The 16,141-nt window shown below is 42.6% G+C and overlaps 1 protein-coding gene across 1 annotated transcript in view; it reads right to left on the reverse strand.

Annotated features, from left to right (window-relative positions):
* LOC115476285 (DEP domain-containing mTOR-interacting protein-like) overlaps nucleotides 1-16,141 on the reverse strand; it is a 39,095-nt gene that overhangs the window by 15,858 nt on the left and 7,096 nt on the right. Inside the window, exons 2-5 of the mRNA XM_030212575.1 lie at nucleotides 10,008-10,186; nucleotides 3,477-3,600; nucleotides 2,483-2,661; nucleotides 1,849-2,031 (exon numbers count right to left, since the gene is read on the reverse strand). Coding sequence (XP_030068435.1) covers nucleotides 1,849-2,031; nucleotides 2,483-2,661; nucleotides 3,477-3,600; nucleotides 10,008-10,186 — 665 coding nt within the window. The remainder of the gene's footprint in view (nucleotides 1-1,848; nucleotides 2,032-2,482; nucleotides 2,662-3,476; nucleotides 3,601-10,007; nucleotides 10,187-16,141) is intronic.

Below are 16,141 nucleotides of genomic sequence, written 5' to 3' on the forward strand. Positions count from 1 at the left end.
TATCCACACTTCTGTTGTCACAAGGCGCCCACCCCCTCCCCGATATATTTACCAATCATACTGGATCAGACAGCTACAACATCCAAACCTTCACACACTGAAGTTATCTGCATTGCTAATCAAAATGACTACCAATTTAACTAATATTTTCACCAGAGGTTCTTCACATTTTAATGGCACCTTGATCAGAATCTACAAGGCTGTCTTATGCCTCTATATGGCACTGTTTTTCTATGTGGTGTAAGTGTCATGGACTGAATCCTTCTACATATTCTAGACTACCTACTTCACCTGTCCAATGAAGGTCTTGAATTTAAATCTCTAAAGGTTTACTTGGCTACCTTATCTCTGTTTCATGATGTAATAGAGGATGTGACTCCAATTTGACATCCCATTACTAAACATTTTTTGTGAGGACTTTTTCATGTTCAACCACCTATATCTCCACCAGTACAAGCATGGGATCTGAAACGGGTGTTGAATGCTCTTACCTGAGCCCCCTTTGAACCTATGGAGACATCTGATTTTAGGTTTATCTTTAAAGACTTCATTTTTAAATTGCCATTACTTCAGCTTGAAGAATTGGGGAGATTTAAACGTTAAGTCTATTATGCAATACACATCCAAAGTTGCTACCCTTTCATTTGAATCAAACTATTACACTACCAGTCTTCTAGCCTCCTTACGAGTCAGCTGAGCAGCAGTGATGTCACACTCTGGATTGTGCTTGGGCTCTCCGCACATACTTACAATGCACTAACAGGCCTGACTGTCCATCTCAGCTTTTTGTAATTATCACTATGTAATATGTTCTGCCCTCAACCAGTATAAAAGTCCACATTATCCCAGCACATTGTTTACCACTTCATCTTCACTAACTACTCCAGCTACCTGGGCCTCATTACATACATTTACTAAACATCAGACTCTGCTTTTGGGAGAGTGGTGTTTATCTTCATGATCTTCATGTCAACTCGCCTCCTCCTCCATGCCAGGTAACAGTCTTTTTAGACTATATTAAAGTTGTGTTAAATATTAATTTGCATGGGACTATTTCCAGATTTTCAGCTTGGGAGTCTTCAGCTGTGTGACTAGAGGATCACACTGTCCATGGAGAAGAGGGGGAATTGCTCACCTAACGGTAGCTCTCCTTTGACAATTGATCTAGCCATGCAGTCCCATCAGAGTTGTCACCAGCTTTCCATTTACTGATGTGATGAAGGGTACAGTATTTACAGTAGCTGTCCATGGCGGTAACATAGGGACATGCACAAAAAGCTCTCCTTGAGCTTTTCTGCTTTAAGAGTCAGGCCAGCAATGTCACTTCAGCTGTGTTGCTAGATGATCAACTGACCAAAGAAGGACCACCATTACAGGTAAGCAGCTCTTTTATGAGCTTGCTGCCCCAGATCTACAGACTTCCAGGGAAAAATATTGAGGGGGCTCGGGCACCTACAGTACCTACTCTTATAGCAGCAGACTTTTGATCCATGGTTTGTTTCTAAAGAGCCATCTTTCTCCCCTACTCCTTTGGGTTTTAATTACATTTTTTAACCCTATGATTGTTGCCCACCTCAAAACACCATTTGGTCAAGTGTGCTCACTGCCCTATGCCTTGAACCCATATATGGAAGCTGACTGATTAAATGATATAAGAGGTGACATACTTTATCAGCATTGGACTTGCAAAATTATTCACAGTACCCATTCTTCCGTTTTACAGGGATCACAAGCCTTCCTTCCTCCAAACTTCCCTTAGTCTTTTAGTAAACGCTCTCAACCTCCAATAGGACTATGAGGAAAATAAATGAAGCATGAAATTAATGCTGCCCCTTGCCCCAGTCTCACCTGAATGGAAGCTGGCACTCTGCTCAGAACTGAGTTTGCGGAGACAGAAGGGACTGTCCGGGCTCTCGGGTAACGAGCGCAATGCTTCCTCACTCAGCAATTCAGTTAGTCTCCGCCGACGCCGGAAGTTAATGCAAAATTGATAGAGTATCTTTGTATCAAAGAAATGGTGTTTGTTCAAGACTAAGGTCAGCAGAGCAGCACAGAAAAAAAAAAAAAGAAAAGAAAAAGAGGTACTGAAATGTATGCATGTAACTCATACTGCACAGACTGAGTATTCCCCCCCCCCCCCCCCCCCCCCCCACTCAAAACCCATTGTCTAATGGAATTCCTGAACAGGGGTGTTTTTCTTCTTTGGATCATTTCGAAAACACATTTGGGTTTGCGTGTTACTAATTTTCAAACATTTTGTTTTTAAATTGTGCCAGTTTTTTTCTATCAGCCCTATACTATCTGAAAGTGAAAGGGCAGATGGTTAAATGTTAGCAAAAAAAAAAAAAGTTTATACATTCTCACTTGACAAAAGTTAATCACGCAATCCCACCCCACCCATATCAAGGTTAAGGTAGGAGAAAACAGAAGGGGAGTAAACAGTTTTCCATGCCCTCATATTCCAGATCCCAGCTGTTCTCACCATGCTGAATGATACCATACTCCAGGAGCAACCGGCACAGCTCCACAGCCTCCTTCCTGCTCTCTGTCTCCCCTTCTTGGATCAGCCAGTCAATCAGCTCACAACCAAAGACAGTCCGCTGGTATGTGACCTCGTTCTCTTCCCTTGCTTTCAGAATTGAGTCTTCTATACTGACCATTCTGAAGGTGAAACAGAAACCAAACATACCCAACACTGCAGGATGTGTCTGAGTGACATTACTCATGTTAACATAGGGTAAATATACTCCCTCACCTCACGGTCAGTTCCTTTCTTGGGCTTTACAAATTTACCTGGTATTTATCCTAGGTGCACAGAGCCCTATTTGATGGCATGTGGAAAATTCAGTGCAGTGTCAGCAGGGGGAGCCAAAGCACCACATATTAAATCAGCAAAACTCACTTCAGTCCATGTCATTAGATGTTCTTCCAGTCACGAATTTCTTTCAAACACTTAAAGGGTTTTGTTATAATTAGAGATAATGAATATTGCACAAATATAGAAATGAGAGAAAAGATCCAAAAAAAAATTTTCACTTGGGGAAGGAGGAGGGAGAAATAATGTACAGATTAAAAAAAACTGGTTTGAGCAAGATCATAAAATAAATAAAAGTGTCTATTAGGCTCTGGCTTGGTACTGAGATACACAGTTGTACATCCCTTTATGTAAGCTGCAGATCCTGTCCTGGTTTACCCCATGACAGCATTGAGAATAAATTCATCCTAAAGGCAACAACAAAAATGTATATAGATAAAACATTTATACAGGGTAATATTTCCCTACATGCACAGTAAGAGCAGAATTACTCAGCCTAGCCTTCTGATACATGGCTCTAAAATCACCATGTGTAAAGACCTTGGACTCAGCAGCTTCAAGAAGCCGGCATATGACAGCTGTAACATTAGCTTGTTACATAGGAGCCTAAGACCTCAGAGGATAATCACCCACAGAACACATATCCAGCACAGCTACTCACTTCTCGTACAGGCTCTGTCCCCTCAAGAACACCTTAACGTCCTTGTCCAGTGGGAATGTGCCATCATCTTTCCGGAATCTGTACAGGAGCCTGGCATCCTTGTAATCCGAGTGTTCATCACATACTGAAATGGTGCACAGAGGCCATGTTATTAGAAGATAGATCTGATCCAGCCCTAACCAGCCCAAGGAATTTAGGGTACTGGACTGAATGTTGAGTGTTTATACTGCAAACAACTAACCACCATCTCATGGGTTGGAGTAAGCTGCCTGTGAATTCAGTAGCCCAGAGATGTCTTCCTACCACCGAATACTGACCAAAATCTACCAAGAGCAGCAGGGTCCCTGAGCTGGAAATCTGTCAGAGCCTTATGCATGCTACACAGTATATGCAAAACAAATCTTTTAGGAAATATACATGTGTATAAATTTTCCTGGATCTGCTGGTGGTTGGTTCCGACACCTCCAACCTGCTGCCCCTTCTCCAGGTCCATTAATTCTTTAATAACCAGCTTAGAACTTAAGGGAGTAGGAAACCTGTTGCCTGCAAATAATCAGCACTAAGTTATTGATTAACCCAAAAATCTCAGTTAATCTCTCAACCCCAGGACTAACACTCCCATTATAGAGGAGGCACTGGAAGAACATATGCTCCAGCACAAAGAACTGTTTATTTCTTGTACAACAACCCTGCCTGCAGCACCCAGCATGCCACATAGTTCCTCCTGCATACCCCTCCCCCAAGCTGGAGATGCTCCACTTCAGCTGCTAATCCTACAGTTCCTGAAGAGAGGGCCCATTCCTGCAATTGTGTGGCTGTGCCCTCTATTACAAGTCAGGCCTCCCTTTCACAATTATAAGGTGACGTGCTCTGGTACAGTAAAATTGCTGGACATAGGTCATATTAAAAAAAAGGACCCTTAAGTCTGTTTCAGTGAGAAAGGTTATCAATAGAAACAAAATAAAACATACCTTTTTTATTGGACATAACTTAATACATTTCTTGATTAGCTTTCGAAGGTTGCCCTTCTTCGTCAGATCGGAAATAAGCAAATGTGCTAGCTGACAGTGTATAAGTGAAAACATTCAAGCATTACTATGACAGTCTGACAGGGTGGGAGGATGGGGGTGGGTTGGAGGTATGCATGGGGACATCAAAGCATATCATTGATATTCTAACAGGATGGGTGTGGATAGGTGAGGGGTGGGGTGATCAACAGACATACAGCTTTATGGTTTATAATGGGTTAGGAACCCCAGATCCTTGTTAAGTCCTTTCTGTTGGGTGTTAAAATATTCAATCATTCTGACTTACGTTCTTGTATGGTTTTAAAGTTACCTTTCAGTATTCTCACTGTGAAATCACTGGTACAGTGTCCTGGTTCTGTGAAATGCTATCCCACCGGACCCAACAGAAAGGACTTAAGGATCTGGGGTTCCTAACCCATTATAAACCATAAAGCTGTATGTCTCTGTTGATCACTCCATCCCTCACCTATCTACACCCATCCTGTTAGAATATCAATGATATGCTTTGATGTCCCCATGCATACCTCCTACCCTGTCAGACTGTCATAGTAATGCTTGAATGTTTTCACTTATATACACTGTCAGCTAGCACATAAGCTTATTTCCGATCTGACGAAGGGCAACCTTCGAAAGCTAATCAAGAAATGTATTAAGTTATGTCCATTAAAAAAGGTGTGTTTTATTTTGTTTGATTTCTATTGATAACCTTAAGAGTGGACTAACACGGCTACCACACTCCTCTAAGTGAGAAAGGCTTAAACCCAACTGTCACAGCAGAAGAGGGAAACCAGCTGGAAGCTGGTGTTATGACATATAGTCAGTGTGTTTTTTCTAACAAAAAAAGGTGCCGGTACTCAAATGCCAGGCCACCCTACAAGGGTGGGGTGATCACTGAGGGACCCACCCCACAATAGCAAGGCTCCCTGCAACAACTCACAGAATCTATGACAAGGCAGAACTGGTGTGTAGAACCTGAGCTCTTAGACAATGGAAAAAGGTGTTGGTTCTCAGTATCCCTAAGTACCCCCTCAAAACAAAAAGCCCTTCGTATATTCCATTCATGTGTTGTACCTCCAGACAGTTTTTACTGGCATATCCTATATAATAATTTGCACTTCCAGCGTTCTACATCTAGATGCCTAGGTTTGTAACAATTCCCATTGGTCCGCCCTCACGTTGGACTATGACGTCAGAGGGCGGGCCAATGAGAGGGAAGGGAAACCAGCACCAGCCAGCCACAGAATGTTGGAGGTGAGGATTCAATTGCCAGAGAATCACCCCCTCTGTCCTCCAAGTTCCAGGCCTCCCCCCTCTCCGAGTGGCAGCCAGACCTGCATTGCCCGCCCTTTTTTTCTCAGTCCTCCACCTGTCCCTCGCCTTCCTGAATTTAAAAGTTTTTACCTTGGGGTCCGCCGGCAGCAGTAAAAGGCTAGCAGGCATGGCACTTCAGCCTGCCTTCCCTTCCCTCTCAGCTCTGCCTCTGGTCCCGCCTTCATCCGCCCTTCCGGAAGGGCGGATGAAGGCGGGACCAGAGGCAGAGCTGAGAGGGAACGGAAGGCAGGCTGAAGCGCCATGCCTGCTAGCCTTTTACTTTCTCAGCTCCGTCTCTGGTCCCACCCTCATTTCCTGTTTCCAGAAGGGCGGATGAGGGCAGGACCAGAGGCAGAGCTGATACAGAAGGGACGGCAGGCTGAAGCACCGTGCCTGTTTTGCCTTTTACTGCTGCTGGCGGACCCCGAGGCAAGAACTTTTAAATTCAGGCCAGCACGCAGGAAGGTGAGGGGCAGGCAACGCTGGAACTCCGAGGATATAGTGCCCGTTTCATTTGTGTCAGAAACGGGCATGTTTTACTAGTCAATGAGTCTGCCTTTTGAAAAGCACAGCAAAGGGAGAGAAAGGAAAGACCGCAGTTGAACAGAAAAGGGATTAGAATAGTAAAGGAATTTACAATTTGAAGAATTAAAAGAGCAGAACAGAGAATAGTACTGAGGAGTACTCCGCAATCCCAAACTCAGTGCATTTTGACCAACATTGGCAAATCTAGGTATGGGGGAAATTTGGAGGGGGGCTTCTCATAGGCAGAGGGAGAGAGAAAAAAAATTCTTAAAGTAGGGTTAAAATGGTCAATATTCTCAGTGGAGAAGGGTAGTGGGGTTTACCTCAGGGATCACCTAGGGCCACTGCTTTTTAATATAGTTACAAATGATCTGGAAACAGGAATAAGCAAGGTGATTATTAGTTGATGGCAAAGTTATTCAAAGTTGTCAAATCATGAATTGTGAAAATTTGCAAGAGGAACTTATGAGACTGGGCATCCAAGTGTCAGATGACACTTAATGGGAGCCAAGTGGAATGTGATGCATGTAGAGGAACCCAAACTAGCTACATGATGCAAGATTCTACATTAGGATTCACCTACCATGAAAAGATTTAGTGTCATTGATACATTGAACCCCTCTGCTCAGTGTGCAGAGGCAGTGAAGAGCAAATAGAAAATTAGGAAATGAATGGAGAATAAACTGGTAATGCCTTTGTGGCACTCCATTGTGAGACTGCACTTCAAATAGAGTTCGCAATTCTGGTCACTACATCTCAAAAGATTAACTTTCTAATTCCAGTATTATAGAAGGGCAATAAAAATGATAAGGGGATGGGATGACTTCCCTATGAGGAAAAAGCTAAAGAGGTTAGGACCCTTCAAGCTTGAGGAGATGGATGAGCGAGATGACAGTTCTATAAAATCCTGAGAGTTGAGTGGAACAGGTAGACATGAATCACTTGTTTATTCTTTCCAAAAATAAGATGACTAGGGAGCGTGTCATGAAGTTCTTTAGTAAAATTTGAGAACACAAAATCAGAACACAGTTATTCAATGTGGACTTGCCAGAGAATATGGTAAAAGCATTTAGCTTAGCAGGGTTTAAAAAAGTTTGGAAAAGTTCATAAACCATTATTGAGATGATGTGGGAAAATCCACTATTTCTGGGATAAGCAGCATAAATCTGCTTTAATATTTAGCATCTTGCCAGGTACTTGTGACCTGGATTTGCCACTGTTAGAAACTAGGCTTGATTAACTTTTGGTCTATCCCAGTAATGGTGATGCTTATATTCTTATGAGAACTCTAGCTCTGCTCAATGAAAGCCAGATTTTCAGTCCTCTGAAGATCAGGTACAACTCAGCTTAAGATGTAGAGGCAAAAGTAAGCCAGAAGTGTGGGACAAGGTAACTAAAGCCTATGTGATGAGTACTTGGACCAAATTCTCTGGCACTGCGATATCCAAAAGGAAGTTGAGAAGATCATACACAGAGATGAAGAGTTAAGAATTCATGCATTAAGTTATGTATTAAGCAAAGCTGTGAAGGTTATGCTTACGATTTGAATTTGATTCTGGAAGCAATGGGTAACTAGGGATTGTAAACAAGGAAGAGGGGCGATTATAGGCCAAACTTCAGCAACCCAGAGGATCTTAGGGATGATATTACATTTGTATCCCACCTTTTCCCCCACTGATTGCAGGCTCAAAGTGGCTTACAATAATACTGTAGTAAGTTACAATGCAAGAAATACAATTTTTCTCAAATTGAGCAGAATAGAAAACAGTTGAACAATGATGGGTATTGAAGTAGGATATCACAATCAGTAGTAAATAAGAAAATAATAATTAGTAAAATAATAAGGTGTAGTTAGAGTCCATTGGATCATATAATAGTAAGGGAATAATTTTGATTATGTTGAACCTGGGGAATAGGCCTTCTTAAACAATACTGATTTCAATGATTTCCTAAAGTTTAGGTAGTTCTTGTTAATTTGGGTAAGGCGTTCCAAGTGCCAATGTAATTGAAATTTGAGGCATAAAATGATTTATATTTTATGCCATTACAGTCTGGGTAATAAGTTCAGATATGATCGCGAGGAGCTGGTTCTGTGTGGTAAATCAACCAATTCAAGCATGTATTCTGGTACCTCACCGTAGATTATTCTGTGGATTAATGTACATATTTTAAAAGGCTATTTGTTCTTTTATAGGGAGCCAATCAAAAACACAGATGACATGAGAGCACTGAGATCCATTTTCTGTTAGAGAAAGATAGGAGGGTTTAGAGTAGCATCCACTCTTGCGGTTCTGTACATCTCTCTCCTAGCTGATCTAAGGCAATGCACTCCGCATCCAAGCTGTATTTGACTGGCCGGCTTTTTCGCTTCACTGATTTTTTTTTTTAAGTCTCACTTTTTGCACTTGGCATCATACAGTAGTACACACTCAGCACATGCTGCCCCACATAGGACAACTCACAGAATGATTAGAATAGTATTCTGGGAAGGAGACTGAGGAATTACTTGTGCATCTGGAGAAGTAACAGTCCAGAGGAGAGCAGAAAGTACAGATTTTGAAATATTAACTGCCTGAGCATGACCTGTATAGATTCCGCTCTAAGTCGGGCTGTATTTTTCCCTGTATTGTCATGCAGGTGTAGTTTTATGCAGCACACACAGACCTAACCAGCTACAGTCAGTCAGCTTACCATACTCAGTGTCTTACTCCAAAACTGACAGGTTTAAGGAGCCCATAGAAACCAGATCAAGAGTGGCAGCAACAAGTTGGATTAAGAAGCTGGGGACAGTGTTTCATATTTTCTTAAAACCAAAACATGAAAAAAAATTGATTTTTCCAGCATTACAGGTGCACACTACAGGGACAGCCAGTTACCCTGACCTGAATACCCTCTTCCCAATATCAGTTCTTCCCCCCCACCCAAAAAAAAAACCCTCAGTCACCCAATTCCCAGCTACCAGAGTCCCTAGTGTCCATGGGATAACAGTGATACTCAGTTGCTCCTGCTCAATGCTGTGCCAGGTTTATAATGATGCCCTTGACACATAGCAGGAACCTTGGGGTACTAACACTAGGGGTCAAGTTGCCAATAAGGGTGAGAGATTACTGCTAGGGGGTCAAGGGCACCATTATATAAAACCAGCACAGCAATAAGCAGGAACTGGATATCATTGCTCCTGCCCCCGCTGGTGAGAGCTGAGGCTGGGAGAAGGGGGCAGCCAGTACTAATGAAACTGCAAACTTTATTTTCTCTAAATTAAAATAGAAGTATTTTTTTTCTGCACATCCTTAGATGTACATGGTGGGCACTACTCTATCAAAGTTTTCCCTAGTTTGTGTCTTTGGTATCAGTACTTGAAACGGGCCAAAACGTTGCTCAGGATGGACTAGAAAAGCTGCTGTGCAAACAGCTCAGACTACTAGGCCAATATCCACAGCAAGAGGAGAAATGGCAGATGTCTAACTGGAACGCAACAGCTTCAACATCTAATAATGTTTGACACTTTCAGTGATCTAGAGGTCATGTCCTCTTCCCCACCCATCAACACAAACCCTCGCCCCCCCCTCAAGGTAGTACAAGACCAGAAACCCTGAGGGAAGCTCCAGCATGCACCCAGCCCTTCATAACCACACAGATAACATATAGACAACATGTGTACACCCACCGTGATGGATGATGTTATGGTGCATCAACTTCTGCATCAGGCGGATGCCAGTTTCCCGGTCTGGCGCCTCCTTATGTTCCACCAGCCAGTCCGTCAGTTCTTTTGCTACAAAGCAGTTTGGGTATGTGCGAAGATGGTAGCGCCGATCCTTAATGAGCTTCCCATCGTGAAGTCGGAGCCTGGAACAGATTGCCAGCACTGGTCATTTGAACCCACAGAAGCACCTGGAGCATGTGCACGTTGCTCCCTTTATATAAAGATGTGTAACCCTATTATAAAAAAGTCAGCACTGATATACTAAATGAGTGCAATCACTTTAAAATGTAAAGCCTCTGGCAGCAAAATCTAGGTCTCCTGCCTCATGAAGAGAAAGGGGCCACAGACTCAGGATTAAATGGACCCAAAGAAATGCTTGTCTATAAGTGGCCATTACGTACTTTTTTTCTTTTCAAGTTAAAATGTAGCTGTAGGATTGATCAACCACCCAAGATTGTTCTTGAGAGATGTGCCTTCATTTACAATATAGCAAAAAAAAAAATAGTCTTATTAAATCTTCCAAACCCAAAAGTTATCAAAAAACTATAGTCTTATACACAGGAAATAAAAGAGCAAAATTAAATTCTAAACATAGCAGAAAGTTTTAACGAATGTCCCTTTTGTTTTGCAAATGAAGTTTTTTTTTTTTAAAGTTTTATTTTGCCTTTTTAATGAATATCAGGTCACCACTGCTGCAGTAGAACCCCTTCCACCAGGCCTTCACCTGATCCACCACCCCTCCTCCCACAATATTCACAGAATACTGGTCTCTCCTGTCCTATTGTTACATTAGCTGCAAAAATAGCACCAGCAGATTAAGGCCAACACTGTGGTGAATTTTTGCCAGTAAGAAAGATGGCAGCTTCTGATGTCTTTCAGATCAGAAAAAAAATTTTTAAAGCCATATAGATGTGAATTGCATAGATATGTATACATATACAAAAGCTGTTATTTTCACTAATGAGCATGCATCAATATAAGCTTCTATGTCTTTCCTTTACAGTTATTTAGAATGTTTGACCACAAGTAGAGGCTCACTACAATATAACTGGAACAACTTTGGGTATGTGCTTTTTAATCTTGACCCTGGTAAGAAAGGCTGTTTTGTGATAATATGCATTGGAATATTACAGACCCTTCAGAGATGTAAGTTGTGATATTTGTTTTGCTCTCAAGCAGTTTTATGTAATTGATATTTACTGTATACACTAGAAGAGATACAGGAGAGAGTGGATATGATACGAGATGTTTAAATACCTCAGTGACATTAAAGTACAGGTGGCAATCTTTTCAAATGGAGGAAAACTCTGGAATGAGGGTATAGGATGAAGTTAAGAGGAAACAGGCTTAAGAGTAACCTAAGACACTTTCACGAAAAGGGTAGTGGATGCGTGGAATGGCCTCTCGGAGGAGGTCATAAAGACAAGGATCGTGTCAGAATTTATGAAAGCATGGGACAGGCATTTGGGATATGAGGAGTTCATGGTTACTGAGGATGGGCAGACTGATAGGCCATTATCCAGCATCATGTTTTTATGAACCATAGTATTTATGTTTTACACAAAAAGTATTGTATATTTATTATCGTGTCGCCATTTGTCTTGACAAGTTACCTTCCCTTGAAATGTTTGTCTGGTCTTAAAGATAAATCTTTTTAATGATGCTTCTGAATGCGAGCCTTAATTCTAGGCTTTTTAATATACATTTCTTAAGACTTGTTGGTATTCTATTTTCTCCTTTATTCATTTTTATGTAAATGTACATTTCCTTCTACGGCCTCGCTTGCTATATGCATTTCTGTCACTACACTGAAAGAGAAGGAACTGCATGTTCTTCAAAATGGTTTTTCTTGGAGTATTAAACACTCAAGTACTCTATATACTGTTGGAAGACTCCTGAAGGTGCTACGCCACCGAAACACGGCTGTGATGAGTTGACCTGTTATAAACATACCTTTTTCAAATATACGTCTCCCTTATTGATAGGTCTATCTTCCCCCACTTCTCTTTTTTCTTCCACATATTCACCACCCTTTCCATGAAGAAGCATTTCCTCAGGTTACTTCTGAGTCTATGCCCTTTCGCCTTCATCCTATACTCCCTCGTTCCAGAGCTTCCTTTTCAATTGAAAGATATTTGCCTCCTGTGCAAGTATGCTGCAAAGGTATTTAAATGTCTCTCATATGCCCCCTCTCACCTTTCTTCTAAAGTATACATATTAAGTTCTTTAAGCCAGGATCCCCATAAGTATTATGAGAAAGACCGACTATTTTAGTAACCACCCTCTGGCCCGACTCCATCCTATTTACAAGTTTTTAAAGGTATAGTCTCCAGAATTGCACACAATATTCTAAATGTCATCTCAAGAGTTTTATACAGGGGCATCGTCTGTTGGCTTATCATATACAATCACATTCAAGTCCTACTCTTTTGTGCACAAATGTTCTTCCACCCCCTAAACTGATTCATTTCCTCAGACTTTTGCAGCCCAAATGCATGACCCCGGCATTTTTTAGCATTAAATCTAAGCTGCCAAACTGAAAGCCATTCCTCTAGCTTTGCTTCCACTTGTTATCCACACCATCAGGGATGTCTACCCTGTTGCAGATTTTGGCATCATCTGCAGAGAGGCAACTTACAAAAATATTAGAAAGAACTAACTGGCCCAACAACAAACTTTTGGCACACCATTGGTAACATCCTTTTCCTCAACCAGTTCCTAACCCAGTCAGTCACTTTAGTGCCCATACTGAGGGCACTCAGTTTATCTGTTACTTGTTTATGCAGAACCAAAGAAATTAAAATCTAAATACACCACATCTAACACTTTCCTTCGAGCCAATTCTCTGGTCACCCAAAGAAAAATCAAATGTCTGCCTCAGGTCCTGTGATCTACTGAATTCCAAACTTTACTGTACTCTGTTTTAAAAGAATTTACTTACCACAGAAGTCATACCGGTCTAATTCCCAACCTCTTCCTTGCTTCTGCATTTGTGGAGAGACCACAGCTGCTCTTCTCCAGTCCTCCAGGACTACTCCCAACTGGACAGCATTGAAAGATCAGCCAGCAGAGCCACTAGAACTTCCTTAAGTTCCTTCAATACCCTCGGATGTATGCTAGCTGGCATCATTGCTTTGTCCAACTTTAGTTTAGCCAGCTCCTCACAAAGTCCTCTGAAAATCATTCAAAGACTACCACCCCTCCATTCCTATTTATGTCTGTCTTCTGCAGTCCTGCTCCTAGCCCTTCAATTGTGAACACATAACAAGCAATTCTGCCTTATTTCTGTCAACTTCTACATATTCCTCCCCTTTACCTTTGAGTTTTACAATGCCACTTCCTCCTATCACTAACCTATCTAAAAAAGTGTCTTGTGCCCCACCACCACCACCACCACCATTTTTACCATGTTAAGCTATTTTTCCATTTCTGTCTTTGCTTTCCTGAATACTCTACCAGCTTTTCCAGATATGGTTGCTCATCTTCCTCTTTCTGCAATCTTATAGTTTATAAAGGCTAACCTTTTTCCATCTCAGCTACTAGAGAACCAATGCAGCCTCCTTTTCCTCTTACTTTTAATTTACTTTCCTTACAAAAAGGTTTGTAGGTTTGTTGTCCTTATAATAGCTCCTTTCAGTTTTACCCACTGTTTTCCAGATGTTCCTATCCAGACAGCAATTCCTTGAGATAATCCCCCATCTGAATAAAGTTAGGGGTGTTTTTTTGTTTTTAAGTCTAGAACCTTCTCCACACCTACCTTAACATTAAACCACCCAAAGTCATACAGGACTGCCAGTCTAATCCAATAGTAAATAGAAAAGAATGCAACGCAAGAGAGAGGGTATACAAGAATACTAATCCTGCTGACCTCAGAGCACCTGCTACAGGTGAGCAACTTCACTTTTCCTGAGAACAAGCAGGACTTACACAAGTACATAATTTGTTCCCGAGGACAAGCAGGACTTACATAATACATAATTTGTGTACATAAGTATTGCCATACTGGGAAAGACCAAAGATCCATCAAGCCCAGCATCCTGTTTCCAACAGTGGCCAATCCAGATCACAAAATACCTGGCAAGATCCCACTTAGTTTCTCATATGTGGGTAATCCCTACCTACTAGGCTCATTGAAAAAGAAACATCAATAAGGCCTTGGAAGGGCAAGGCCAGTGAGAACCAGTAAACCTGAGAACCCCCCCACACACACATGTTGTGAAGGTGCAGCCTGGAGCACAGAAAATAGGCCTGAGCGTGGCGATGGATTCTAATCAAACAAATTCTGCAGGAATGTCTGACCAAACTGGTTGTCATGTCAGGTATGCTGCTCAAAGCAGTAATGGATGTGAACGCGTAGACTGAAGACCACATCGCAACAGAGGCTGATCTCAAGTAAGCTACGAACACTTGCAGTCCAAGGTATGTAGTGTGCTTTTGCCAGTATGAGCATGGCATGAGGCTTTGGGAAGAATGTTGGCAGGACAATTGATTGGTTAAGATAGAACTCAGACACCACCTTAGGAGAGAGCTTGAAGCATGCAGAGTACTACTCTTATGAGTAATCTTGTGTAAAGGTGGATCAGCTACTAAGGCCTGAAGCTCACCGATTCTGCGAGTTGATAAGTGGCTCAAGAGCTTTCATCAGCTGGGGGAGGATGATTGAGGTCCCATAACACAGTAGAAGATTTGATGGGGGCACTTAGCCAACAGCAAACCTCAAGAAATGAACAGCTAGAGGCTGAACAGAGATGGGCTTACCCTCCACACAATGGTGATAAGCATGATGAACCCTTACAGAGTTGGTCTTCAAACCAGACTAGAGAGGTACAGGAGATATTCAAACAGTTTAGGGCATTAAAGGAGATCTAGGGCCTTGCCCTCATGCAAGACAAACCTCTTCCACTTAAATGAACACCTTAGTGGAACCTTTTCTGGAAGCCAGCAGGATCCTGGAGACAGGCAGATGAAAGGAGTCAAATTCTACACTTGCAACATCCAGGCTGTGAAGGCCATAGACTGGCGATTAGGGTACAGAAGGGCTCCCTCATTCTGTGTGATGAGATCAAGAAAGCAGCCCAGTCTTCATGGCTCTTGGAGGATAAATCTAGAAGTAAAGGGAACCATATCTGTCTCAGCCAGTGCAGCAAAAGGAGGTTCATGGTCTCCCAATCCTGCTTGAGTTTTATCAAAGTATTCCCAATTAGAGCAACGTGAGGATACACATAGAAGATCTTTCCCCCAAACTGAGGAAGGCTTCCGATGCTATAGATGCTAGTCTCATGCAACCTGAAGCAACCAAGGGACCATGTTGTCGAGCTGAATGCAGAGATTCACCATGGGGGTGCCTCACTCTCAGAAGATCTCATGAGTAACATTCATGCAGCTGTATCACCCTACTCAGCCCATCTGCCAGACTGCTGTCTTTTCCTACCAGATAAGTGACCCAAAGAACTACACAGTGGCAGAGATCCCAGTGCCACACCCCGACAGCTGCCTGGCACCCTGATAGGCTAGTGAACTAAATTGTCTGAATGAGCACACTCTGAAAGCCTTTAGATGATTCCAAATCACCTGGGAGGTTGATCTGAAAACAGACTCAGAGACCGCCAGACTCCCTGTGTGATGCCCATCTTCATGGGCTCCCAACCCCAGAGTGGATGCATCCATAGTCAGAATTTTTTCAGGTCCACTGATCACTTCTCAAATGGAGGCATGCCATAGGGGTGACATGAACAGTAGAATCCATGTGGCCTAGCAACCTCCAACATCTGCAGAGCAGCCATGTGGCCTAGCAACCTCAACATCAGCAGAACAGATACCTGCCGACTGTCTCAAACCTGAGAGGCAATGACCATCAGGGCCTCTGTACATGCCGGGCAGGATGTAAGGTGTCAAACAGATGACCACACAACGAGGGCGCCGGAGTCGACCGGCGCTGAAGACTACTCTTCAGCTGGCGGGTATTGAGGACCCCTACCAGCAAACAAGGTACCTGATACGGCGGCGGGGCGGATGGCGGCCCATGCTCCCATATAGCTACGCCCCTGGACTCCCAAGACCCTCCCTGGATGTGCTCTTGATCAGCACATGATCCAGAT

Source organism: Microcaecilia unicolor, chromosome 8 (assembly GCF_901765095.1).
Source record: "Microcaecilia unicolor chromosome 8, aMicUni1.1, whole genome shotgun sequence".
Classification (NCBI taxonomy): domain Eukaryota; kingdom Metazoa; phylum Chordata; class Amphibia; order Gymnophiona; family Siphonopidae; genus Microcaecilia; species Microcaecilia unicolor.